We start from the raw sequence: 26,079 nt of genomic DNA on the forward strand, positions 1-26,079 counted from the left end.
GTACTCTCAGCTTAGCAGCTTCCTGCCTGCTAGTGCTCCTCTCTGATACAGTGGATACCGGACTTGCAAAAGTTCCTCTTTGGCTAAGAGAGGCCTGGTAAGTCCAGATGAGCACTCCTACAATTACTCTTGCTTTCACTAGCCCAACAAGGAAAGAGCCCGCAAGCTATAGCCTGGCGAGAACGTGGGTACAAATTTCCAATCCAATAATCAAAGGATCCCAAGATGGTTTAGCCTGGCAGGAACCCCAGGGAGCCTCTAGGACCATCTTCAGCTCCAAGCACTTGGAGTCAGCTATGGCATCTGGACTGGCCGCTCAAGGCCCTATGCAGCTGGAGTTTCCAAATTTCCAAGGGTGGAATCTGCACAAGCTCTTTGAGGCACTTGTTCTGCTGCCTCTGCAGTTCAAAGGTTTCCTTTCCGTAAACCCAGCCTGAACCTCCCTTGCTTTTCCTCTGGTCCAGTTCAGCATACTTTTTGTCAAGGTTGGAGAAGTGAGTCCCAGGAGGCAGCCAGACCTGCCCACAGATTGCCTTCCCCTGTCTATGCTGAGCAAGTCAAACCATGAGAAAGCCAAATTTCTTCTCTGACTCTCAACCTCCTGAAGCCCAGCAATGCCCAACCCTGCTCAGAGAAAGCGAGAAAGCTTAACACACACCTGAACTCCTGGGCACTGCACACTCTATCTGTGCTCTGCTCCCTCTCTGCCTTTCCCGCCTGGGCCGAGGAGTTCTGAGAGGCAAGAAGCTCTCCTAGCGGGGCCTGCAAGGAATGGACAAAGAAAAAGGAAAACAAGCAATAAGGAGCAGGAAAGTTGGCTCCTGAGAGCTGCAAGAAGCAACAAGCAGCCACACAGCTCACCTGAAGGCAAAAGCTGTTGTGTGCGGCTGTTGATGTGGGTAACCAACTAAGCCTGTGTTGCTTTGAATGTCTCAGAATGGAAGCAGGGACCAGTTCCCTGCTCAGCTCTGGTCAAAAGGCTTCCCCTCAGGATTTCAAGCATTAGGGAGCAGCCAATAGGAACTGCATTCCAGCCCTTCAGACACAGACCTTGTCTCTGCCATGCAGAGCTGCTCAGCATTCTCAGCAAACTTGGGTCATGTCAAAGTTAAGGGTGTAGTCAAAGCAGAGACTGTAGCTCCTTAGACAGTGCTTGGAGATGGGCAAGTCCCTGCAGCAACGGTGGCTCCTGTGTTCCTCACAAGGCTGTGAACTGCGCCTTGGCACCGCTCTCTCTGCTGGCAGCAGGGAGCCTGCACAGACACTGTGCACAAGGGGGCTCACTTTCTCACCAGCAGTACAAAAGGACATCACGCTACAGCTAGTTTGACACCAAGGCAAGTTCACAGTCCCTGTCAGAATGGCAGGAAAATGATGCCTGCATGTGAGAGTTCAGACCCCATTTCCTACGTGTCAGTGGCTGGGCTGAAGCGCTAGGTCATGGCAGAACTCCAGGCCTCAGCATCTTCAGCCACAAAGAGCAAGTGCTGCCTGCTCAGAAACTTGCCGCTCTGCACTGCACCAAAGCTTTGCACTGAAGCAACCAAAGCTGCCACTGATTGCTGCAGGATGCTCAGGCCTGGACTGACAACACAGTTGGAGGTTTGTTGTCCTTTGCCTCCCCTTTACCCTCTGGTGGAAGAGAGCGAGCCAGAGCAGGTTCTGCTGCTGCGGCTGCTACTGTGGTGCTCTGCAGACAGAGAGCAGCATGAGGGACAGGCAGTAAGCTGTCATAGAGAACCTTATTTCTCCTGAGCTCTATCACCAGTGGTCCTAGTGAGAAGCCATGAATTTCACTACAAATGGGATCCTCAGTCACAAATACTCATTTCAATTGGGCTGATGAGACTAATGTTTCAACAGGACTCCATGTGCTTCTGAAGGAGATATTTTAGCCAGGCTACAATCAGCATGTAGCTTTCTGTCTGCAAAACCTAGTTTCATTAGTTACATTAGTTAAAGCCTCTTCAACGGAAAAGGAATAAACTGAGGGAATTGTTTTGGTGGTGCTCATGCAGACGTGCACTGGTGTGGACTTTCCTTTGGCCTGCCAGCCTGGCACTCAACTACAGCAGGCCAAGCCGGCAGCTTGCTGCATAATCCTCAGGCACCAGGAATGTCAAGGGTGCCCGTCCCACTCACCGAACCGTAGACTTGACTCCTTCCACCTCTGAGGCGACCTGCCGCGGCAAGAGAGAACAAACCAGGTGCTGTTACAAGACTGCTGGTGCTGAGGAATCCCACAGAACCAGGCCAGCCAAGCAGAGAGCATTTTCCTTTCACAACCTCCCTACCGGGAGCAGCAGTTCTGTAGCCCAGCAAGCAGGACTGCAGGCCACTATCCTAGGCTGCGTCTACCTTTTGCTCGGCTTTGCCACTAAGGAACTAGAAACTTGGGGCCGGGAAGATGCAAATTGCTCCTTAGCAGTCACTGCCTGCATTGGAGATCATTGTCCCCCCTACAACTAAAGCAGCTTCCTTCTCTTCTCCTTCCTGCACTTCCTTTTCTTTTTGTAAATTGCATGCAGCATGTGCCACGAGGTTGCTGTAAACAATTCCCCACAAAAGCTTCCACTGAACCCCTCTTGGCGCTTGCAGCTTTGTTTGGACACAGCACAGGCCCAGCTCTGGGGTTCAGGAGCCCACACTATCTGCTCAGCAGTTTGCCCTTCAGTGCAAAGCCAATCCCTCTTGTAGCGCACAGAGGGGGGCCAGTTAGACAGGCACATCCTTTAAGGAGGGAATGCAGAAAAAGGATGCCTTCCTTAAGTTCCTTTTAAAAACGGCTCAGTTTTTAGAAGGACGCCTGCACAACTCTTCCAGTCTGCATTTTGGAAGTTGTCCACACCCTGCTGGACAAGGGACACCCCCTTTTTGGCTGAAACTGTTGCCAGGAGCTTTACCAAAGTTATGGCATCTGCATGGCACTTTTCTTTCATTGTTCTGCCCCCAAGGAAAAAACTTCTACTTACGTCTCAGACCGTTAACAATTTTGCGGGCTGATATCGCTGAAAAAGCCCTGCTGACTGCTCTACGGACTCGCTCCATCGTTTCAGCAGGGCTGCTTCAGTCGTTGGGCCGTAAAACAAAAATGGAAGAAAAACCCACTCTCACAAGTCACCAGACTGTGCAAGGAAAAGAGGAAAATAGGAGACCCGCGGCACTCTGCGGACTGTACAAACACAAAGTGACAAACAAAAGACACTTGCACAAGTCTGCAGACCGTACAACAAGAAAAGGAAAAGAAAAGGACACCTGTAGGTGTCTGCAGACCCTACAACCGCAGGGGAAACAAAAGGATGCCTAGACGAGTCTGCCGACTCGTACAACGGCAGGAAAAGAAAAAGACTCCCTTTTCAGGGCACAGACTGTTGCCAGAGAACTCCTCTGTACAGGATCCTCTGCAACGAGAACGCCAAGAGCTGTTCTGGACGCTGAGGCCTTGCGTGCACCAGGGCAACCTCCTGATGACCACGCTGTGACGTGGCAGCTCTGCACTGACATCACAATAGCAGCAGCTCTGGGTTGCTCTGTGAATTCATGCATAGCAACCAAACCTTCTCTACAGCTGACACAAAAGAGAGCCTGGAAAGTTCTCCTCTGTCCCAAAGCAGCACAATCCTCTCCTTCAGTCCATAACCCGTAGCTCAAAGGATCCCAAAGTAACACAAAGCAGGCACCAAGCACACACACTCAGCACTTTGGCCACCAATGCTTCTGACTAAAACAAGCAATCCTTGCTTCAACTCAGTGGATAAAATCACACCTTGGTAATATCCCTGAGAGTTCCCTAAATTGGAATGCCTGTCCTTCCTGCCCATTTACTGCATGGCTAACATCTACCAGAAAACTCTAGGGCTTGCTCAAGGAAGAACAACACCTTAGTGGGGAAAATAACCTGAGGAACAAACTACCCATAGGTGTTTGCATGGCACTGGAACAGCGTTGGTGTTGTCAATATGACAGGGACACCTCCTCTGCACGGGGCAGTGCCCGTGTCCTCGGCATGGCAGGGAGTGCCCTTGGAGCAGCCCTCACTCTGTGGGTGCACACATGGGCGCATTTGCCCCTTCTGTCCAGCTCCCAAGGCAGCTCTGCTCCTGAAAAAGTTCTCTGTCCAACACTGAAGGCACTCCTGGTGCCTTTGCAGAACCCCACTCCCTTCAGCTTGTGGGAAATGGTCAAGGTCAGATTCCTCCATGGAAGTGGCTTTTAAGTCTCTATCCTGCCCACAGTGCATACTGCATAGCACTCCATTTTTCAGTCCTTTGCTGCACTCTCCTTTCTGGCCTGCAGGAGCTTAGTAGATTGATGTGCTTTTCCTGGGCCAACTTAGTTTTTCCTTCCTGGATGGCACAGCTCACAGAACTGCAAACTCCATGTCTGCTGGGGATGGCTGCAACCACCAAATGGGGCAAACGATCCAAAGTTCAGGTTTGGTGCAATGCTCCGCTGTCATTTCATTCTAGACTTCCCCACAATATGCCACAGGAAGGAGCAAACAGGTGCCAGTGCCATGGGGAACAGGAGAAGGCCGCAGGTCAGGAACAGGGTCTCAGCCCATGGCTACAGGAAGCAGAGGAATTTGCAAGGCAGGTGAGTGCTGGGGATGCTGGAGGCCTGCCAAGCTGCCTGCTCTTGTCTTGCTGCTGAAAGCCTGAACTGCAGTGCTCTTGAGAACAACACCTAAATCCCACCGCAATCAGCATTTCTTACAGAGATTGGCATGTGCTGAGGAACGATTTACACTGCTCATCCTCTTGGCAGCTAACCCAGGCCATGTTTTAGATAGGAGGGACCTAAGTGAGTCTCTGGAGCTTCCTGCAAGGAACAAAGCCCTGTGACAGCAAGCAGCATTCCCAGGCTGCTCCCACGGGGAAAATCCCCACAAGCTGAAGACTGTGGATAAAGGGGTGACTGTGATTTTGAGCTACGTGTGCCTGCAATGGCAAGGTGCTGGACATGAAGGTAAGGGGCACAAAGTGCCCTCATGTCCTATTCCTGCATCTTTCTGGGAACCAGAGGAATCTGGCCTCCGCCTGTGAGGAACTGGGCCTGGGAACTAATGCTGCCTTTCTGGTTTGGCTTTTGTAGATTTTTGTTTTGGACAGCAGCTCTTTGCAACATCAGCTGAGCCGGCCTCCAGCCTGGCTGATTGGACCCAGTCAGCAAAGGCCTTGCAGGAAGCCTGGAGAGGAGGCAGCGGTGCTTCAGGAGGCTTTGTGCTGGGCCAGCACAGCCAGCGTAGGACTGGCAATCAAAAGGCCTAAATCCTGAACTCCACGGGAACATTCCCTTGCTGGTCAGCCTGCGCTGAAGCTGTGCATTGTCGCTGCGCTGTGCATTTCCCTGCCGCTGTGCTTTGCCCTGGCATTGTGCTTTGCCCTGGCGCTGTGCTTTGCTCTGGAGCTGTGCTTTGCCCTGGCACTGTGCTTTGCCCTGGCGCTGTGCTTTGCCCTGGCACTGTGCTTTGCCTTGGCGCCGCGCTTTGCTCTGGAGCTATGCTTTGCCCTGCTGCTCTGCATTGCCCTGGCGTTGTGCTTTGCCCTGGCACTGTGCTTTGCCCTGGCGCTGTGCTTTGCCCTGGCACTGTGCTTTGCCTTGGCGCCGCGCTTTGCTCTGGAGCTATGCTTTGCCCTGCTGCTCTGCATTGCCCTGGCGTTGTGCTTTGCCCTGGCACTGTGCATTGCCCTGGCACTGTGCTTTGCCCTGGCACTGTGCTTTGCCTTGGTGCTGTGCTTTGCCCTGGCGTTGCTGCCCGAGGCTCTCCCCCCTCACAGAGGGGCCCCGCCCCGCCCCGGGCAACCCCTGGCGGCTGCCCCACCCCCCGCCCGCCCCGCGCAGGGGCGCTCCCTTCCCATGGCGCCGCCCAGCGTCAGCACCCCCTCACTGCAGGCACAGAGAGGGACCGGGCCCTGCTGCTCCTCCTGGCACTTGGGTCCCTCCTTTCCAACAGAGAAGACCTCAAGGGAGGCATTTTCCAACTGTGTCCCTCTGCTTTATTTTTGGAAGGTGGAACTCTGCCCTGAAGGTGGCCCTAATGCATCCATAAGTGCTGGAGCAGGAAAAGTCCCCTTTGTTCTCCCACCGGTTGTCATTACTGGCTCAAAAGCACCGCCCAGCTTTGGAAGGAGAAACAGCCCGTGACACAGTCGTGCTATCCCTCCCCTTCCAAAGGCTCTGTAAATCTTCAGTGTCCACATCAGTAGGAATAAAGGGATCATGGTCGGGTTTCAAATTTTTGCATTTCAGAGGCTTTAATGAGAAAAAGTTGTGATGTTCCCAGAGAAGATTTCTTGCTTTTTGCAGCCAGGGTGAAATGTCTCGTTCAGAAGCAGACCTAGAACTGTCTAATGTGTCTCCTGAGCCTGTCTGACGATTGTTTTAAAGACACAGATTTCAATTTCTTTCAAAATTTGCTATTTCTCTTCAGGAGAGTTGGTGATAGAGCTCAGGAGAAATAAGGTTCTCTATGACAGCTTACTGCCTGTCCCTCATGCTGCTCTCTGTCTGCAGAGCACCACAGTAGCAGCCGCAGCAGCAGAACCTGCTCTGGCTCGCTCTCTTCCACCAGAGGGTAAAGGGGAGGCAAAGGACAACAAACCTCCAACTGTGTTGTCAGTCCAGGCCTGAGCATCCTGCAGCAATCAGTGGCAGCTTTGGTTGCTTCAGTGCAAAGCTTTGGTGCAGTGCAGAGCGGCAAGTTTCTGAGCAGGCAGCACTTGCTCTTTGTGGCTGAAGATGCTGAGGCCTGGAGTTCTGCCATGACCTAGCGCTTCAGCCCAGCTCTGACACGTGGGAAATGGGGTCTGAACTCTCACATGCAGTGAGTGCTCAGGCACCCTGCTCTTCTGCCATGACCTAGCGCTTCAGCCCAGCCACTGACACGTGGGAAATGGGGTCTGAACTCTCACATGCAGTGAGTGCTCAGGCACCCTGCTCTTCTTTCCCTCTGAGTTTCACTGCAGAGGAGCAAGTTTTCTTCCCTGTAGTTGCAGAAGCTCAGGGTTCTCACTTCTTGACAAATCTGTGATGCAAAGGGCCTTGTTAAGAAGATCAAAAGCACAGGGAATGTATTAGAAATTCTTACGAAAAGTAACCTTTCTTACAGATAAAGATAAGCAAGTCATTCCCTGCATTTATCTAAATGCAGAAGTTGTATAATTATCTAAACTGAACACAGAAACAAACTACCTCTGTCAGACCATCTTCATATTCCAGATCACTTTCAAGATGTAGATTGAGTTGTTTGAATGATTAGTGCTCAACTCTGCCTTTCTGGCTGAAGGCTCTGGAGCTCCTTTCTGAGTTCATCCAGGGTGGTATTCCCTAACAATTCCTGGTACCACCTCCTGCTTTCTTAGGGCACAATAGTCTAAATGAAAACCTAGCCAATGGCATAACTCTCCAGTCCATAAGGAAATCATTGGACAAGTTGTCAAGTTCTCAAACCAATTGTCCTGCTGCAAGAGTCCTGTTGCACACAAGAGTGTTGAAAGCCAAGAGAAGCTGCAATTGGTGGTGCATCTTGTGACAGAAGCTCAACCTAGCTCTCCAATAAAGAGAAGAGCTTGAAACGAGCAAACATGAGTGTGGAAAAGATTCTTGGAAAGCTGAAACAGCTTTCCCAAAGTGCAATGAAAATGGAAAGAATCCAAGATGTCCACATGTAGGAGTTCCTTTACTGATATGCTCCCCTTTTCCATGTTGCACGAGTTCTACATGGCATAAATTCCAAATTCATCTTACCGCTAAGATCCATGACTCAGCAAGTTTTACACTCTCAATCATTAGCTACACACAATTTGCCTTCCTTTGTTTTCCTTTGAAAGCAATGCTGGAAACACAAGAAACATGCAAATGTAAGACCTTTGAGTACAGTGTGAGCTGTGGTCGAGTGTGAGTTCTAGAAACAGGGAATAGGCTCTGATAGGATTTTACCCTCAGCAGTGACAATACACAGCAGCAACAAAGGTTTTTTGTGTGACGTTGTGCAGAGGTCAAGACTCTTTGTCTTAGATGAACATGGCAAAGTTGACATGTTTAAACAGACTTGGGATGCAACCTGGTTTGGTTTACTGTCTGTGTCACTAAAGAGCAGGAGAAATAAACCAGCCAGAGTTTCTTTGCAGAGAAGACCTTTGCTTCAGTGTGAAAGTATTGGGAAGGGAGGAGGGAGATGGGTGAGAGTTGAGCTGCTGTATTGGACTGGCATCCAAACCACGGCAAGAATAGGGTTTAATTATTTTCTTTTAATCCTATCCACACTCTCCGATTCTCACCTGGAACTGGACAAGAAAACACGAACAGCCCCGGCGACGAGAACACAGCACCGGGGGCGCGGTCCCCTCTCCCCACCCCGAGCGGTCGGGGGAGCAGTGCTGCCCCGCAGGGGCTGGATTTCTCCCTCCTCATCTGCTGCTTTGCATTTCCGGGCGGCCGGCTCTTCCTGGCACTGGCAGGCTCCTCATTCAGGGCTTAGGCTCCACGGGAAAGTCCAGACAGCGCTCTACGTGGGAGGAAGAGATGGCGGTGCGGCGTGAGTGGGTGGGATGAGGCCCGGGGGATGCGAGCACCGGGGGAAAGCTGCAGGGTTGCCAGAAATAACAGTTATGCTGTGAAGTAGTGAAGAAGAAGCTAAACGACAAGGCGATTTTGGCGTCGGCGCAGGAGGCAGAGAGAGCTGCTCCGTGACTCCAGCCGAGCCCGGTTCGGCCCCGGAGCGAAGTGGCCAGCGCTGCCCCGGGGCGCGCGGGGCTGAACGGGGAACGGACAAACGGGGAACGGACAAGCGGTCGCGGCACTTCAGCGACAGCAGCGGCAGCAGCTCTGCTGACCCTCTGCCTCTCTTGCTCCAGCTCCTTCTGTCCCTCTCCCGCTGCGGCGCACAATCCTTATCGACCCCCTTCTTTCCCGGTCTCTCTGTCCACCTGCCGGGCCGAACCACGCCTCCGGTCCGCCCCGGCCTCGGGCGGGACTGCATCCCCACTAGACCGGGGCTCCCGCAGCGGTCTCGCCTTCGGCCGGCCCTCGCCGTACTGTCTGTGCCGCTGCTGCGCGGGGGGGCATCGGTAGCTGGGCCTCGGGCCGCATGGCCATCCCTTGGGCTCGCCTGTGCCAGCTCCGGTTACGCCTCCCGCCTCGACCGTGGCTTGTCTCGGGGGGGGGGGGCGGAGGACACTCGGAGCACGGCTGCTCCCGCCGCCTGCGTTACGGGTTCCCCCGGCCTGGGCCACGGCAGCATTGCAGCTACCGACCCCGAACTGCTGGTGCCCCATTCAGACAGAGCTGCCTGTCCTGGGACACTTGAGGGGCGGTCGGGGGCCGTTCCTGGACCCGGGCCCAGCGCCGCCAGCCGCGTTTGGCCCCAGGGAAGGCGCAGGAGGCCCTGCAGGGGTGAAACCGGCTGGGCTCTCTGCTGGGGCCTGGCGGCTTCAGCAGCGTCTGCAAGGGGACGTGCCTGGAGCCCAGCGCCCCGGTGAGTGGGGGTCTGGTGGGGGGCAGAGGAGGGTGAGGGGGAAGGAGGATGGGGCTCGGCAGAGCGGGCGGGAAGCTCAGCCCGCTGCTCCCCTTGGCTAGCAGGTGGCCGTCCAATGTGTGTCAGGGGATTGCACCCATCTTTGGGGTGAGCTGGTGGGGGAGTGGGGTCAGCAGCAGAAACCGGGCTGTGCTGGGCGGGATAAGCTGAGGCTCGGCAGGCTGGAAGCCGCCAGGACGCCTCGAGGGAGAGCAAAGGGAGATTAGCAGAGGGCACAGAGCATCCCAGTTTGGCTGAGAGCTTCCAGACCCCTGGCACGGCATCAGCCCCACTGACAGCATCGTGGTCTTCCCACAGCCCAACAGCACCTGCGTTCCCCAGATCAGACTGCTGGGCTAGGTGTCCACTGGGTTGCATGGTGTTGTCCAGCTCCTTGATAGGTTTGAGCTCTGCAGAAATTCTTGTTGGTGATGAAGCGCCCAGAGCGATCGCAGGACCTCTTTGATTTCATTCGTGTGTGGGCATTCCTGTCGGCAGACTGCTGCAGGGGCTGTTCTGCCATGTGCTGGAGGCTGTGAGGCACTGCAGCAGCTGCGAGGTCCTGCACAGAGACCTCAAAGCTGACAACATCCTCCTCCACCTGGCCAGCGGACAGGCAAAACTGATGGACTTTGCCTGTGGCACCTACCTCCAAGTCTGCACACAATTTGTAGGTGAGCCCACCCAGGGCTTTGCTCGCGGTCCTGGCCTTTCATGGATCAACCTTAAACGGCCCAAGCTGGATGTGGCACTGGACATTCCCCTTTTTGCTGCCAGTCACGGCTACAACCAATGAGCCACAGAGGTGTGCCTGTAATGGTCAAGGAAGGGATTCTTCCAAATGGCTTGTGGATGTCTAGGATTTTTCACAGAATCGCAGAATCACAGAAGTTCAAGACTGGAAGAGACCTATAAGATCATCAAGTCCAGCCGATGTTCTAACTGTTCAACTAGATCATGGCAGCAAGTGCCACATCCAGTCTTTTTTTGAATTCTTCAAGGGATGATGACTCCACCACCTCACTGGGTAAATGATTCCAGTATCTGACCACTCTTTCTGTGAAATATTTCCTTCTTAATTCTAACTTACATCTCGCTTGACGCAGCTTGAGACTGTGTCCTCTTGTTCTATCTGTTGTCGCCCGGAGAAAGAGGCCGACCCCCAGCTCACCACAGCCACCCTTCAGGAAGTTGTAGAGAGCGATGAGGTCGCCCCTTAGTCTCCTTTTCTCTAGGCTAAACAACCCCAGCTCCCTCAGTCGCTCTTCGTATGGCTTGTGTTCCAAGCCCCTTATTAGTCTCGTTGCCCTCCTCTGGACACGCTCAAGTAACTCGATGTCCCTCCTAAAGTGAGGGGCCCAGAACTGGATACAATACTCCAAGTGAGGCCTCACCAGTGCCGAGTACAGTGGAAGAATGACCTCTCTGCTCCTGCTGGCCACTCCATTTCTGATACTGGCCAGGATGGCATTGACCCTCTTGGCTACCTGGGCACACTGCTGGCTCATATTTAATCGACTGTCAACCAGCCCCCCCAGGTCCCTTTCCACCTGGGCACTATCCAGCCATTCCGTCCCCAGCTTATATCGGTGCAGGGGGTTATTGTGGCCGAAGTGCAATACTCGGCACTTGGACTTATTGAAGTTCATCCCGTTTGATTCTGCCCATGCGTCTAACCGTTCCAAGTCTCTCTGGAGAGCCCTACACCCCTCTAGCAGATCCACACTCTTTCCCAATTTAGTGTCATCAGCGAATTTACTAATAAAAGACTCTAAGCCCTCGTCCATATCGTCAATAAAAATATTGAACAGAACTGGCCCCAACACAGACCCCTGAGGGACACCACTAGTGACTGGTCGCCAGCTGGATGTGACACCATTCACCACCACTCTCTGGGCCCGGCCATCCAGCCAGTTCTGAACCCAGCAAAGGGTATTCCTATCCAGACCACGGCCAGCGAGTTTGTCTAGGAGTATGCTATGGGAAACAGTGTCGAAGGCCTTGCTGAAATCCAGAAAAACAACATCTACAGCCTTCCCTGCGTCCACTAGCCGGGTTACCTGATCATAAAAGGTGATCAGGTTAGTCAGACATGATCTACCCCTCCTAAATCCGTGCTGGCTGGGTCTGATACCCTGGCCGTCCTGCAAATTTTGCATGATGGCACGTAATATAAACTGTTCCATTATTTTGCCAGGTATAGAGGTCAGGCTGACTGGTCTGTAATTGCCAGGATCTTCCTTTGCACCTTTTTTGTGAATGGGTATCACACTGGCCAGCTTCCAGTCATCCGGAGCCTCGCCAGTGATCCATGACTGTTGGTAAATGATAGAGAGTGGCTTTGCAATCTCATTTGCCAGCTCTCTCATTACCCTAGGGTGGATCCCGTCTGGTCCCATAGATTTATGAATATCCAAGGATTTCAATAGTTCTATAACAGCCTCCTCTTGGATAATGTGGGGACCATTCTGTTCCCTAAAACCAACGACCAGCCTAGACGGACGGGAGTCTTGAGGGCAAGTCATCTTCCCATTAAAAACCGAGGCAAAATAGGCATTGAACACTTCTGCCTTCTCCTCGTCTGCAAATACTAACTTCCCACCTTTGTCCAGTAAGGAACAAAGGCTGGTCCTACCTTTCTTCCTACTATTAATATATTTATAAAAACATTTTTTATTATCCTTAACAGCAGTCGCTATCCTGAGTTCAAACTGAGCTTTGGCCTCCCTAATTTTTTTCCTGCATACTCTAGCAGCCCTCTTGAATACTTCCTTGGAGACCTGACCCTTTTTCCAACTCTGATACGTCCTCTTTTTATTCCTAAGTTCCTCCAAGATCTCCTTTCCCAGCCAGGCTGGACGTTTGCCCCGTAGACTGATCTTTCGGGATACAGGAATGGTTTGTTCCTGCGCCCTCAAGATCTCTGCCTTGAAGTAAGCCCACCTTTCCTGAACTCCTTTATTTTTAAGGGCAGCTTCCCAAGGGACGCTCTGAATTAATCTCTTAAACAGGCCAAAGTCCGCCCTCCGGAAGTCCAATGTACGAGTTATACTGGTGCTCTTCCTAATATCGCCAAGTATTGAAAACTCTATTAATTCATGGTCACTCTGCCCCAAACGACCTCCAACCATCACATCTCCCACCAGCCCATCCCTATTTGTAAATAACAGATCTAATGTAGTCCCTTCCCTGGTGGGTTCATCTACCAGCTGTAACAAAAAGTTATCCTCCATAGATTCTAAGAATTTTCTGGAGTGCCTCTTTACTGCTGTATTAAGTTCCCAGCAGATATCTGGTAGATTAAAATCACCAACAAGAACAAGGGTTGATGATCTAGAAATATTGCACAACTGCTTATAGAATAAATCGTCTACTTCTTCTTCTTGATCGGGTCGACGATAACAGACTCCCAATATGATGTCGGCGTTATTGGCCTTCCCCTTGATTCTTATCCATAAACATTCAACACCTTCTTCCTTTGTTTCAATTTCAATGGCATCGAAGGTTTGCTTAACATAAAGAGCTATGCCACCTCCTCTTCTTCCTTTTCTATCTCTCCTGAAGAGTCTGTATCCAGCCAATGTAGTACTCCAGTTATATGAGTCATCCCACCACGTTTCCGTGATGGCAACTACATCATAGCTTTGCAGTTGTACCATGGCCTCCAGCTCTTCTTGTTTATTGCCCAAACTGCGTGCATTGGTATACATGCACCTCATCTGGGCAACTGAGTTCACCCCTATCTTACGCTTGCAATTCTTGGGCCTGTTTCCAGTTAGCTCAGCTGGTTCCCCTTCCCCCTTCAAGCTTAGTTTAAAGCTCTCTCAATGAGGTCTGCCAGTTCATGAGCTAAAATCCTTTTGCCCTTAACGGAGAGGTGTACCCCATCTGATTCCAGCAAAGAAGATGCTGTAAAAGTTTCGCCATGATCATAAAATCCAAACTTATGTTGATGACACCGACCCTTAAGCCACTTGTTAATGATACGGATTCTTCTGTTTCTTTCATCATTATCCTCCGCCACCAGAGGGACTGAGCACATCACTACCTGTGCTCCTGCCTTGTCAATTACCTGACCCAGTACCTTAAAGTCCTTCCTGATTGCCTTAATGCTCCTCTTCTCGATCTCATCACTGCCAGCCTGAAGTATCAGCAGTGGATAATAATCAGAGGGCTGAATCAGTCCAGGAAGTCTCTCAGTAATATTTTGTACCCGGGCCCCAGGGAGGCAACAAACTTCCCTGTGGGATGGGTCTGGTCGACATACAGGGCCTTCAGTTCCTTTCAGGAGGGAATCACCTACGACAATTACCCTTCTTTTCTTCTTGGTACTAGAGGTAATAATTCGTGTTGCAGGTGAAACATAATTAGGAGGTTCACTAGGCAGACAATTCTCTCCTAAACCATCTAGTTGTATCTCTGGATCCAATATCTCATACCTGTTTTGTAATGGTACTTGGCTGGATGATGGAGGGGGGCAGGTCTTTTCATTTTTACCACCCCGCACAGGGACCCATTTCCACTCCTCTTCATCCACCAAATGCCCTTCTGTCATCTGAGAATGGGAGGCATATAAGTCCTCAGTCTCTTGATTAGTAACCTCCCTTAAAGATGATAGGGCTGAACTCCACCAATCTATCTGCCTTTCACTTTCACTAATACTCCTTAATCTTTCAACTTCCTCCCTAAGCTCAGCCACCATTAGAAGGAGGTCATTCACTTGTTCGCAGCATAAGCGGTTCTCCTCCACAGCACTCCCTGATGCCACCAATAAACTCAAACATTCTGGGCAGGGGTAGGTCTGTACACTCACGTCCTTTTTGGAGGGCCCAACTTGATCACTTACACCAGCCACAGCTTTTGATCTTGTAGAAACCATTGTTAACAAACACCTCAGAAACAACCAGACGGCAGGGAATTCAAAATCAGGAGGTTCAGGAATCCGGGGATTCAGGAAATCCGAGAGTTTAGGAATCCAAGGATTCCAAAATCCGAGGTTACAGGAGTCCAGGGATTTAAGAATGCAGAGATTTGGAAATTCAAGGATTTAGAAATCTGGGGTTTCAGAGTTCCAGGAGTTCTCCAGCAGCAAGTCGGCACTGCAGAGCTGCTAATGTAGTAACAGAGACTCTTTGAGGGATGCAGAATGCAGGGAAGGGAGCAAAGCACAGCTCCACAGTACAGCTCCACGACACAACTCCGCGGCACAGCTCCGAAGCTCACCTCCGCAGCACAGCTCCGCGGCACAGCTACACGGCCTAGCTCCGCGGCCTAGCTCCGCGGCACGGCTCCGCGGCCCAGCTCCGAGGCCCAGCTCCGCGGCACGGCTCTGCGGCACAGCACCGCAGCACAACTCCGCGGCCCAGCTGGGAGGCCCGGCTCCGCGGCACAGCTCTGCGGCACAGCTCCACGGCCCAGCTACGAGGCCCTGCTCCGTGACACAGCTCCGCGGCACAGCTCCGCAGCCCAGCTCTGTGGCCTAGCTATGAGACCCTGTTCCGCAGCACAGATCAGTGCAGGGACATGGTCTTGTCCGCCATTAAAAAAAAAAAAAAAAAAAAAAAAAAGGTTGGCTCCGAGCTGGCATTGATTGGAGAAAGGAATCCGGAAGTGCTCCTGGTCATGTGCTCCACTTCTCCCATTGATTCACTGCCTCTTTCCTTCCTTTCCTTTGAAAAGCACCTGGAGTGGAGATGTGCTTGGTGGGGGCCCAAGTGATCTGTAGGAGGAATAGTTGAAGTCATGAAACAGTCCTGATACAACACCAGTATGAAACCAGCCCCAAAGCCAATCCATTTCTCTGAAGTATTTTGTTTCCAGTGACTGCCAACACGTCAGGAGTCTAAAGGGAAACCAGGAAGCCAACTATTCTGATCAATTTGGCCAAATAAGCACACATGCAGCACCCTGCTCCATGGGTCAAAGAATGCACAGGATGTTCCCAGCCGCTTCAGGCGCCTCCTCCGCAGCTGGGAACATCCAGCCGTCTCCCACAGCTCTAGCCCGGCTCTGCTGGTGGCATCCTGTGGGAGCTCCCTCCTCCTGAGACACAGCTCTGGCCCTCCCATTCCCTTCACGCCTGCAATGCCACTCCTGCCTTGCTCAAATCTGCACATCACTAGTGACTTTGTGCCCTCCAGCTATGCTGTCCTAAGCAGAAATTTAGAAGGAGGATGAGCAGATGGGAGAAAAGGAGGTGGCACCTTCTTTTCCCACTCTGTCTCAGTCTGTCTGTTTGCTGGGCCCTCTCTCCTCAGGATTCCTGCCTGTTCTCAGAGGCTCTGTTCTCTACGTGCTGAAGTGGTCCTTGTCATCTCCTCTGCTTCCTGCATTACTTTGCTGCAGGGATGACAGCAATCAGGCTCTCAGAGGAGGCTGAAGAGAGGCTCCGCTAGCTTGAGAAATGGATGCTGCCCAAAGGGAAAAAGAAACCAAAGCAACCAAATTAAAAGAGACCAAGGGAGAAGGAACCAGTATTTTCCAACTGAGCTTCTAACAGGGTCAAGCTGGGTTCTTCTAGGGCCCAGAAACACACAGACAGAAGGGGCAGAGTGCAGATGGACTCAGCTCTGGCTTGCAAGGAGAGCAGTGTCTGCCTTGGCATGCCCCCCTCCTCCTGGCCTGGCTGGCATCTTCCTTCACGGCAGGGAGAGCCGAGGAAGTGGTGCCGTCGCCAGCTGCCTGTCTGCCACAAAAGGTGGCAGCAAAGCTGCAGTGGTTCTCATCTACTTGAGCGGGCCAGGCAGCACGTGAGGCTGGCACAAATCCTGCTCAGCTGTCCCTCTTTGGCTGGCAGAAACCTCTAAGAGTGGGGCAGGAAGGACAAACTGGATGCCCTTGGATGCTCAGTCAGTCCCCCCCAAAGGTCCCACCTTCCCACAGACCAATCTAGAACCGCTTGGCAGGGAGTGCTTATGTTGTCTTCTTCAAGCCCCACTGCAGGCCTCCTTCCCCAGCACTGTAGTACTTCAGTTCCTTTGCTACCAACTAAACCTGAAAACAGCAGCCGAGAGCAAAAGGGGGCCTCAGCAATGACCAGAAGGTGGGAGCTCTCCTCTGAGGAACGGCTGTGAGAATTGGGCTTGTTTAGCTTGCAGAAGGGCAAGGTCTCCAAGGACACCTTTCAATATTTGAAGGGGCTTAGAAGAAAGATGGGGACATATCTATTAGCAGGGCCAATTGCAAGAGAACAAGGGAGAATGGTTTTAAACTAAAAGACAGTCAATTCAGATAGGCTCTAAGGAAGAAACTCCTTATGAGGAGAGTGCTGAAACACTGCCTCAGGCTGCCCAGAGAGCTGGGAGGTGCCCCATCGCTGTCAGCATTCCAGGTCAGGTGAGCTGGGGCTCTGGGCAACCTGATCTATTGGCAGGGGCTTTGGACTAGATGACCTCCACCACTCCCTTCTAACCTTAACTAGTCTTGGATCCTATTTGGTTCTCATTTGAAAAGCAGCCAGAGCAGAGATTACCCTGTGGGGGGCCCATCTGATTCCCTGGAGTTGGGCCGAGGAGCAAACCCAGACAGGGAGCAGCCCCTTTGCCTTGTACCTGCAGAAGTTCCTTAGCAGAGCCTCTCCTGTCCACATCCATCTGCAGGCAGCAGCCCAGAAATTCACACAAGGCAGGGGGTAGGCTGAGCTTGTGCACATCTGGTATGCCTTGCGTGCCTATCAGGTGGTTAGCCTGAAGTGAAAGGAAACACAAGACTCTACGTGATTCTTCCACAGCCTTCAGTGCTCACCTAGACCCCGTCTTTTAAGCCCCAGTCTGCAGTGGCAATTTCTTGCCTAGCAGATGGTTAGAGATGAGCCTTCTTCCCCAAAAGTAGAAAGGCCCCAGTGCAACTCCAGCTATTCCAAGGGGCAACAGGTCTTGCCTTGACAGCTGATGTGAGCTGCAGGGACATTTTTAGAAGTGGACCTTCTTGGAACTCATCCAAGCTGCGGGAATGGGATTTAGTCTAATGGAGACAGACCAGAAGGATACTGAATTCTGAAGCGTATTTGCACCTTACCCTGTCACTGGTCTCCCAAACATAAGGAGCCTCTCCTCTGGCCATTTCAATTCCCACGATGCCAAGGGACCAGGTGTCCACTTTGGGACCGTAAGGCTCTTTTCTCACCACCTCGGGTGCCATCCAGCAAGTTGTCCCCACCATCGACCTCCGTTTACTCTGCTCAGGTGTGAGCAGAGCACAGAGGCCAAAATCAGCTGAGGAGAAAAACAAACACTGCTTCAAGCAGGAAACCAAGGAAAAGATTTCCTCACTCTAAGTCTCAGAATGTAGTACTGAATCTAGCTGGAAAAGCAGCTGTGCTCTCTTTCCTCAGGGCTGCAGCCAAGGAAACTAGCAATTGTCCATTTAACAAACCCACCACCATTCCCAGGGTGGTGGCTTTTCCTCATCTACACTGAAGGTTTCCACTGTGGCCTCCCTCCCTCTGGAAGGGACACACACAAACCACAGTTCCTCTTGATACTTGTTGCTCTTTTAGACTCCCAGCAGCCTACAGCTGTGCCCTGAGCAAGAATACCCACCCAACTTGACGGAGCCATCCCGGCCCAGAAGGATGTTGTCACTTTTGATGTCTCTGTGGATCACCTGGTTGGCATGAAGGAAAGCCAGGCCTTTCAGGCACTGAGAGAGAATAAAAGAAACAGGAGGCCAAAAGTTAGCCTGATCTGATTTCATCGTGTGCTCCTGAAGATTCATGGATCTCAGAGGAGCAGTGAGTGCTGGCAAGAGGAAGAGCTTGCTGCTGCAACCCTGGGAGAGCAGGATCTCTCTAAGGCAAGGCATATTGGCTTTGAGGGGGAAAGAGCAGTTGCTGCTCGAGACTGTCCCCTGCAAAGCCAGTCAGAATGACCGCTGCTGCAGCGGATGCGCTCTCCCCATTCAGAGGACAAACAACGGTTGGCCAAAAGAGGAAAAGTCCCTGCTTTGGGTACCAAGGGCATCACTGTCAGCTGGGAGACTGGAGGTAAAGGGCTGTAAGGCTGCCTGGTCAGCAGATTTGAAAGACATTTCAAGTCATTTGTCAGTTTTCAGCAGCAAGCACCGTGGTGGGTGCCATGCCCTCCTTTGAAGCTGAGACCCATGAGAGATGAGCCTCTCTTGGCCTTTGCTGTTGGTTTAAAACTCGCACAGCGGCATCTTTGCGCTTACAGGCAAAGAAGGCAATGCAGAAAGGCTCTGGGCAAAGACTTGGAGGGGCAAAGTGCAGAACAGATAAAAAAAATTGAAAAATCAAAAAGAGACAGAGAGCACAGAGGCCAAAAGCAGATAAAGAGCAGACTATAGTAAGGGCAGGGACACTGGCAGGCACTTCCGTCCAGATGCTCCTTCTTCTCTGAAGCAAAAGAGCAGCACAGCAAGAAAGCTCTGAGCACGGAATCACTCACGTAGCAGCGCTTTTGAACTATGATGCTGTCCAAGGCATGCCAAGCACAAGCAGGATCCCTTACCTCCTGACAGACAGTTGCCATGTGTCCTACAGCCATCCTTTTCTCGCTGATCACTATTGCTAAAGAGCCTCCATCCATGTACTCCAACACCAGCAGGACAAACTCATTGACAAGGTAGCTGGAAGATGAAAACAACAGTGTAGAGCTGAATGGGCACAGCTAAATTGCCATACGGATGAAAAGACTACAGCTGAGTTTTGCTTCCAGGTCACTGGGAAATGAAGACGGAATAAAATGGAGACACGCTCCACCCAGGCTATCCAGGGCTTGCAATCTGTGCCATCTAATTGCACACCCGTGGGAAAGGAGACGGCTTAGGGGGCAAGCAGGGGAAAACGGCAGTTTGTGATAGCAGAGGCAGATCTGGAAGCGGCTACATCCCAGCAGCTGCTTCATTGTCTTCATAACAAATTGCACCATTCACTCCAACAGCAAGGAGACACAGTTTTCACAGCTTTTTCACAGGGGAGGTGGAGGTGCAGCACTGCCAACACCCTTTGGGAAGCCTTGCATAAAGGACAGTCACAAACAGGATAAAACTACCTCAAACCCGGCAAATAATGTGTCTCTTTTGGCATGCAAGGCAATGGAAAATAGTGGGAACAGCACAAGGGAAATAATTTCTGTGATGCTTTCTCAGCACTTCTCTTCCGACACTCAGAAGAAGAAATCATGCCCCAGAACAGCAAAGGAACATTCAGCAAGTGAACATAGAGGCTGCTGGCTTAGTAAGAGAGACAGGTTTCTGAGAACAATCGTTAAGCTATTTCTGCCAGGAACCAGAAGAATGCCATCTCCTCCCATGCCTCATACAGGAGTGGACTGATGTTCATAGCAAGATCAATTTTCTGCCACTGAGCAAAGTGCTTGAAACCTTTGCCTGGCAAGTATGGAAACTGACATTCCCATAAAAATACAGAACTACTTACCTTTCTAGGTAGGTGACAATATTGGGGTTCCTCATTTCCCTCATGACCAGGATTTCTTTCAATACTTCCTTGCAGCGCTGGTGCTGGAGATCAATTTCCTTTACGGCCACCTACAATGACGTTGAAAGCCGTTAGGAACAGACGTTACAAGAGCCTCTTCCTCCGTGCACTCACGGGCCAGGATGCCTTGTCACCTCGGCGAAAAGGGACTCTAAAGCATCAGCCACAATGTGCTAACAGCACTCTCAGCCCTTGCAGACTCCTCCGCGAGGCCTCCTTTACCACTACTGTTATCATTTACACGCGTTTTGCAAGCCAAAGGAATTTTGCTTCTGTGAAATGAAATCAACTTGTGGAAAACAGGTTAGCATTTCTAGGGGATTTGATCAGTGTTTCAGAAACTGCTGCCATTCTTGATTGTGCTCCAAAGTAAATGCACCAATCCATTACAGAGAAAATGCTGTCTGACAAAGAACAACTCCAAGGCAACTCAAAGGAAAGTTAACATCCTAGCACATCCTAACTTCTTCTGGATTTTGCATCTCTGAAGAACATTCCTCAACACGGTTTAGATGTGTAATTCTTGAGTGTGTTAAAAAATGAAGAATCCTTTCTGTGGACCACTACTGATGCACTCCAGGTGATAAGCAGGGCTTAGGGCTTTCAGACTCCTTGTAGACATCCCTCCAAGTGCAGTTGCTGAGCACAGCGCTGCAGGTGGGTAAGGAGCCACCAGGAAGATGGAGTTGTATTTGCTGAGAGCCAGAAAGGAGAATTCAGGACTCTGAATGTTTAGCCCCAAAGAGCATGGGACTCTCCAACTGACATCAGCATGTCAGTTCAGTACAAATAGCATCTCTGTAATGGAATGTCAGCAACAAAGGACCAACACAAGGCGGTATTACTTAAGGCTCTTCATCAGCTTCTTCTCACTGATCCGTGTGCGAGTGTCTGTGTGTGTGTGAGACCCAGGCTCCCCAGGACTGAAAGGCAAAACTGCGCTCCAGACAAGGCCTTTCCTTCTTTAGATCTTTTCAAAGGGTACCTCGTGCTGGGAAACAATGGCAAATCCTATCTGTGTCTGAACCGCGGCATAAGAGGAATTGGGCCAGAATGACGGCTGCTACCATCAGCTAATCTCTGCACACTTATCCAGGCAGTCCAAGATAGCATGGCCTTCTTGGAAAGACACCACTGCCATCCTCACACTGATTCAGAATGCGAGACAAAGTCTGTCCAAAATGCATTTTTCAGCCTGCCTCTAGGCAGCCTTTGCAGCAAAGACAGGTAACACAACGCTCTGGCCACAGATCACATCCCAAGGGAAAGCGCTCAAGAGCTGCAAAATCTGCAAGGGCTGTTGGCACTTACCGCTTGTCCTGTGGCAGCGTCCAAGGCCTTATAAACGGTTCCAAAACCCCTAGGAACAGAACAGCAGCAAGAACAGAGAAGCTGTTCAGTGCTGAGAAGCAAAAGGCAGCCCAGGCAGGAGCTCTCTGCTGCCTGGAGTGTCCCTCAAACACCAGCCTTTGTCTACCCTTCAGACAATACCACAGCAGCCCAGCAACCCTCTGCCATGCAGCTTGTCCAAGAGCAAAGCTGGGTCCAACAGGAAGAAAAAAGAGCTGCTACAAATCTCAAATGTACACACCAGACTATGGATGTGAGGGTTTGCTTTGCCTCTTCCTTTTTGTGCTTGTGTGTGTGGTGTGCCTTTCCAAGCAATGAAACACACAGAGTCCTCTTGGACTCAGAGCTCTCTTTTGATTCTGTCTGCCAAACTCAGGCAGCACCACACAGCCTGTCTTATTGTCCTGAGCACTGAAAGTTGTGTTCAGCAAAATATTGGAAAGAAATTCTGCTGAGAGCTGCTGTCTGACGGCTGTCAGGTGGGAAGCTGCTCTCTCAGTTTTTTCTTCCTTCAGTTGTGGGGCCATATTATTTGGAATCATGCAACACCGTGTCTGCTGGGAAAATAAGGAATCTCGTGCCACACACTTGAGGGACAGGCAAGTGCCTCCTTGAGGCAGGCAAGACATTGGTTGCCAGCATGCAGTTATCTTTGCTGATGCCTTGTGACCAGTACTGAGACAGGGACAATCTAAAGCCAGGGTCTGAAGATGCTTGCAGCTTGCCTGACTTCCCTCTGGATATTCCAGCAGCCACCTACGTCTGGAGGAGTAAGCATGGCTGAACTCACCCTCTGCCAATAATTTTCCATCCAGTGTATTTCTCTTCTGGATCTGCCACGCTCACCACACTCCCTGAAAGAAAGAAAATGCAAGAAGCAAACTTCAAAACAGAGATCCTGACTTCCAGTGGATCAGAATCTCAGCTCCACTTTCTGCGGCGCGGAGCAATTTCTGGTCGCTTGGCTAGCAACAGTGTCAACAAGAACAACAACAAGAGCAGCCGCAGTAAGAAGACAGGCAGCTCTGTAACACACGTGGCCTGCACAGAGTCTGATTCTGCACACTCCTTTGAAGAGGAGACTAAGCCCACGGAGAAAGCGTCAGAGCAGACAGAGACCAGAAGAGAACTGGCACCGTGGCAAGTGGTTGTGGGTCCACAAAGGGGAAGGAGGGCTGAAAAATCAGGACCCTTCCTTGTTGTGGGAGATAACACTCTCTTGTGAGGTTCAACAAAAGGTTTCATAATTCCAAGATTTCAATGCACCCTGCGATCTGGGATGAAGTTTTATCAACAGCTGCTTTTTGCAGAGCTGAAGGAATATGGCAAAGTGAAATCCAGGAGAGGAGGGGATTTCCTCTACCTCTCAGCAGTTTGCCTGAAGAATGCCTTGACATTTTCAGAGAACAGCAGCTCATGCTGTGCTACATCCAAGAACAATGGCTGTAAGAATTAGGACCCTCTTCTTTTATGAGCAGGCTAAGTTCTGAAGATGATTTTGCCCATTCCCCATTTAGTGAAGAACAACAAGTCCATGTCTTCAGCCTGGGCTGCAGCAGTCACTAGCACTGCCCTCGGCCCCTTGGACACCAGCCACGTGCCCCATCTTCCCAAAGGGCACAGCCCAGACGGGTAACAAGGACAGCGCCGCTCCTCAGGCGCTGCCGTGGCTCAGACACCTGCACAAACGAGATGCTGATCCTCTGACGAGTCCAGGCCAAGCTGCAGCAACGCGGTGGCTGCTGAAACCTCACAGCTAAGGAAGGCTCCAGCTCCTGCAGCCACAGCAGCCATCAGTGGCAGGGCAGGTATGACAAAAACCTGGGCAGAGCCCACAAATGGCCTCTGACAGGCACTGTGAAGAAGCCAGAGCCAGACTCAGCACTGCTACAAGCTGTTGACCCCACTCGAGACAGAACATGGGTGTCATTGAGTTCAGAGCCAAGGAGGAGTCGATCCATTCACCTCTTGTCCCTACAGCTGATGGCCGACACTGAGTAAACTGGGCTCTGTCCTGTACCTGCCCGCTTCTAATTCTCTGACAGCACTGCACCGGCAGCTATGACCAGTTGCAAGGAGCAACTGAGTTGTACTGCAGAGTCACCAAGGCCTTGCTGTGCTTTCCAAGAGTGCAGGGATTGAGGCCAATCCTTAGTATCCCAAGAGTATTCACCGGCTGGGCTTTAGCCCTGACAAAGTGCCTTGTACTGGAGGAACATGCAGCAGAGGGGATGCAGGCTTCATCCCGAGAATTGCCTGCAGGGCAGTTTTATCTGGCCCTGCCACACAGAAGTGTCTCTTGATGCGTCTCCCTAGGCATACAACTGAACTATCCAAGGGGGATTGGAAAATCAAATTGTGTTTTTCTTTGTTGGCTGCACTTTGAAAACACCTCTTGCTCTCTGATTCCCAGGGATTGTTCTAAGAATACAATTTCTTAACATTTGGGGTGTGCTGAAAAGACCCCTTCCTCTGTTGTTTTGCTATCACCTGATGCTCCTTCCAAGGAGGTCACACTAACAAAAATGAAGAATTTTTATCCAAGCAAACTGTAGAAGGAATAGTGGAAGTCATGAAAACACCACCAGTATGAAACCAGCCCCACAGCCAAATTTTTTCTCTGAAGTGTTTTGTCTCCAAATGCAGTCTAAAGGCAATCTAGGAAGCCAACTATTATGATCAATGTGGCCAGACCAGCACACACAAGCTGACTCAGTCGTTGGCTAGGTTGCAGCCTTCTGCTGCTCCGGAAACAATCCCTGCTTTTGCCTTTAGTGCGCATGGAACCTCAGGCAAAGGCCACCCACACCCAGCTGCCCTCAAAGGCAAAAGGAGTGCCCCAAAATGCTCCCTGGCTGCCTCCAAGCACAACAATGGCTCCTGTAGGGAGTCCAGAATGTCTCCCCGACACCAGAGTCAGGAGGAAGAGGTGCTACAGCTCATGCTGAGGCACACACCCCATAATACACTGCTGGATTGCACAAGGAATCCCCAGGACCTACTCAGCAGCCTCAGGCACTGCTTCTCGCTCTCCTGGAAGGAGCGGGGTGAGCTGCTCCTGCTCGAGTTCTCAGGCTGCGGAGGGGAGGCTTCTTCGGAGGCTGCTGCTGCAGCGGCGCCTTCAAGGGCAGAGCCCTCGTTCATCTGGGACAAGAAATTTGTTTGTGTCAGAAGTGTGGCTGGCAGAGATGCCCCTGACAGCACATTCCACAGGCATGCCATCAGGAACAACACTGGTGTTTGGCTGCACAAGTCAAAGCCAAACAAGCAGAGACTACAGCTTGTCACAGCCAGCCATAGTAGAGATGGTGAAAGGGAAAGAACACCTTAAAATTTCACCCTGTTCTGAGACCTGCACCATGGAAAGGGACAACTTGTTCAGAATGTGCAGGGGTCACCACGTTCACCTGAGCAAACTCCTCCATAAACAAAGTGGGCACTAAGAAGCCAGCAGAAATACATTCACAGGATTGCTGGCCCACCAGCCAAAGCACTAGCTTTGATGCCCAGGGCAGCAAAGCTGAGCTTCAGTGGCCCAGTAAGTGTCGTGCTGGCGAGCTGCAATGCAGACCACAGAGCATGGCCGTCAGGGGCCTCGCCCCCATCCACCTGCTGCTCTGCAGGGGAAAGGTGAGAAGAGCAGAGACCACTTGTTGCATGACTGCAGTGCCTACTGCTCTTTCACTCACCTGCCTTTGTTCTGCCAGCCTGTACTGCAGGCTTCTCCACCCAGCTCTCACTCTTTCATCTCAACTCTTCTTCCTGGTGCACAGCGCTGGAGCCTGCCCGGCTCTGTGCTCCCAGTGCCTGCAGTAGTCCTTGCCTCCCCTTTCCTGAGATGTCCAGCTCATGCCTCCATCACTGCCCTTCCCTCTGCAGCCTGCCTGGTCAGGCTCACCTGCCCATTCAGACACTCCTCATTCAGCTGCTGCCTCAGCTGCTGCAGCTGCTGCCGCCTTTGCTCTAGCTCCCATTGCAGCTGGTGCACCTTGACTAAGAGAGCAGCATTCTGACCCTGGAGCTGCACAGGAACAAAGAGAAGACGCCTTTTAACGTCCCACACACCACTCGTGTGGCAAGCAAGATTGAGGTGCACACGCTTTCCAAAAACACTTTGTTCTCCTCCTCATGTTTACCACGGGCCGGCTAAGAGGCAGTCCCGCTCAGACAGACAGTGTCCAGACAAGCAGTGCCCATAAGGAGCCCAGGGGAGACCAAAGCAACACACAAACTCTCTTTTCACACTCTGTGCTGCCTCTTGACTGGCTCTGGTTCCTATCTTTTCTTATTCGGGTTGCCTGATGGCAACATCCTGCTTCATCTCAAGCAGCCTTTTCTCCTGCTCCCTCTGTACCTCTGCCAGGAAGCTTTCCCGTTCCTCCAGCATCGCCTGCGCCTCCAAGTGCTGCCGTTCCAGACATTGCTTCTGATGAGAGGAAGAGACACTTCCAGATGAAGTCCCAGCCGTGCTCCCCAAAGAAAAAATGACAGCTTCATCCCTCCCACAAGCCCCCTCCCTGAAGAGTCCCCAGTAGTGGCTTTGTGCCCTCCAGCACTTCTAACCAGGAGCTTTACAGGAGGGTCAGCAGGTGGAAGGAAAGGAGATTCCGCCTTCCTTCCCCACTCTGAAGGCTGCCTGTTTCCTAGCCCCTGTCTGCTCAGGATTTCTGCCTGCTCTCACAGGCTGTGTTCTCAAAGTGCCACAGCCCTTTGATCAAGGCAAACCTGCAGGTGGACTGCAGGATGAGGAGGAAGC

At 51.6% G+C, this 26,079-nt stretch overlaps 1 protein-coding gene across 1 annotated transcript; it reads right to left on the reverse strand.

The window, feature by feature from the left end:
* Positions 1-15,882: 15,882 nt before the first annotated feature.
* On the reverse strand, positions 15,883-25,710 carry LOC132087036 (serine/threonine-protein kinase PAK 3-like). Its single transcript, XM_059493062.1, has 13 exons — positions 25,678-25,710; positions 25,222-25,344; positions 24,806-24,881; positions 24,698-24,762; positions 24,326-24,467; positions 22,114-22,177; positions 21,285-21,333; positions 19,914-20,023; positions 18,985-19,102; positions 18,058-18,157; positions 17,534-17,730; positions 17,068-17,202; positions 15,883-15,927 (listed from the first exon to the last, which is right to left on the reverse strand). The coding sequence occupies exons 1-13, from the start codon at positions 25,708-25,710 to the stop codon at positions 15,883-15,885; spliced, it is 1,257 nt and encodes a 418-aa protein (XP_059349045.1).
* Positions 25,711-26,079: the final 369 nt, after the last annotated feature.

This window comes from Ammospiza nelsoni, chromosome Z (genome assembly GCF_027579445.1).
Source record: "Ammospiza nelsoni isolate bAmmNel1 chromosome Z, bAmmNel1.pri, whole genome shotgun sequence".
Taxonomy (NCBI): domain Eukaryota; kingdom Metazoa; phylum Chordata; class Aves; order Passeriformes; family Passerellidae; genus Ammospiza; species Ammospiza nelsoni.

Bases quoted from the DNA above. Each gene is read 5' to 3' on its own strand.
- LOC132087036 (XM_059493062.1), bottom strand. From the start codon at position 25,710: ATGCTGGAGGAACGGGAAAGCTTCCTGGCAGAG. The intron at 25,345-25,677 runs GTACAGAGGGAG...GTTCCTGTGCAG, and splicing joins GGGAAAGCTTCCTGGCAGAG to CTCCAGGGTCAGAATGCTGC. The intron at 24,882-25,221 runs GTGAGCCTGACC...TCTGCATTGCAG, and splicing joins AGGAGTGTCTGAATGGGCAG to CTCGCCAGCACGACACTTAC.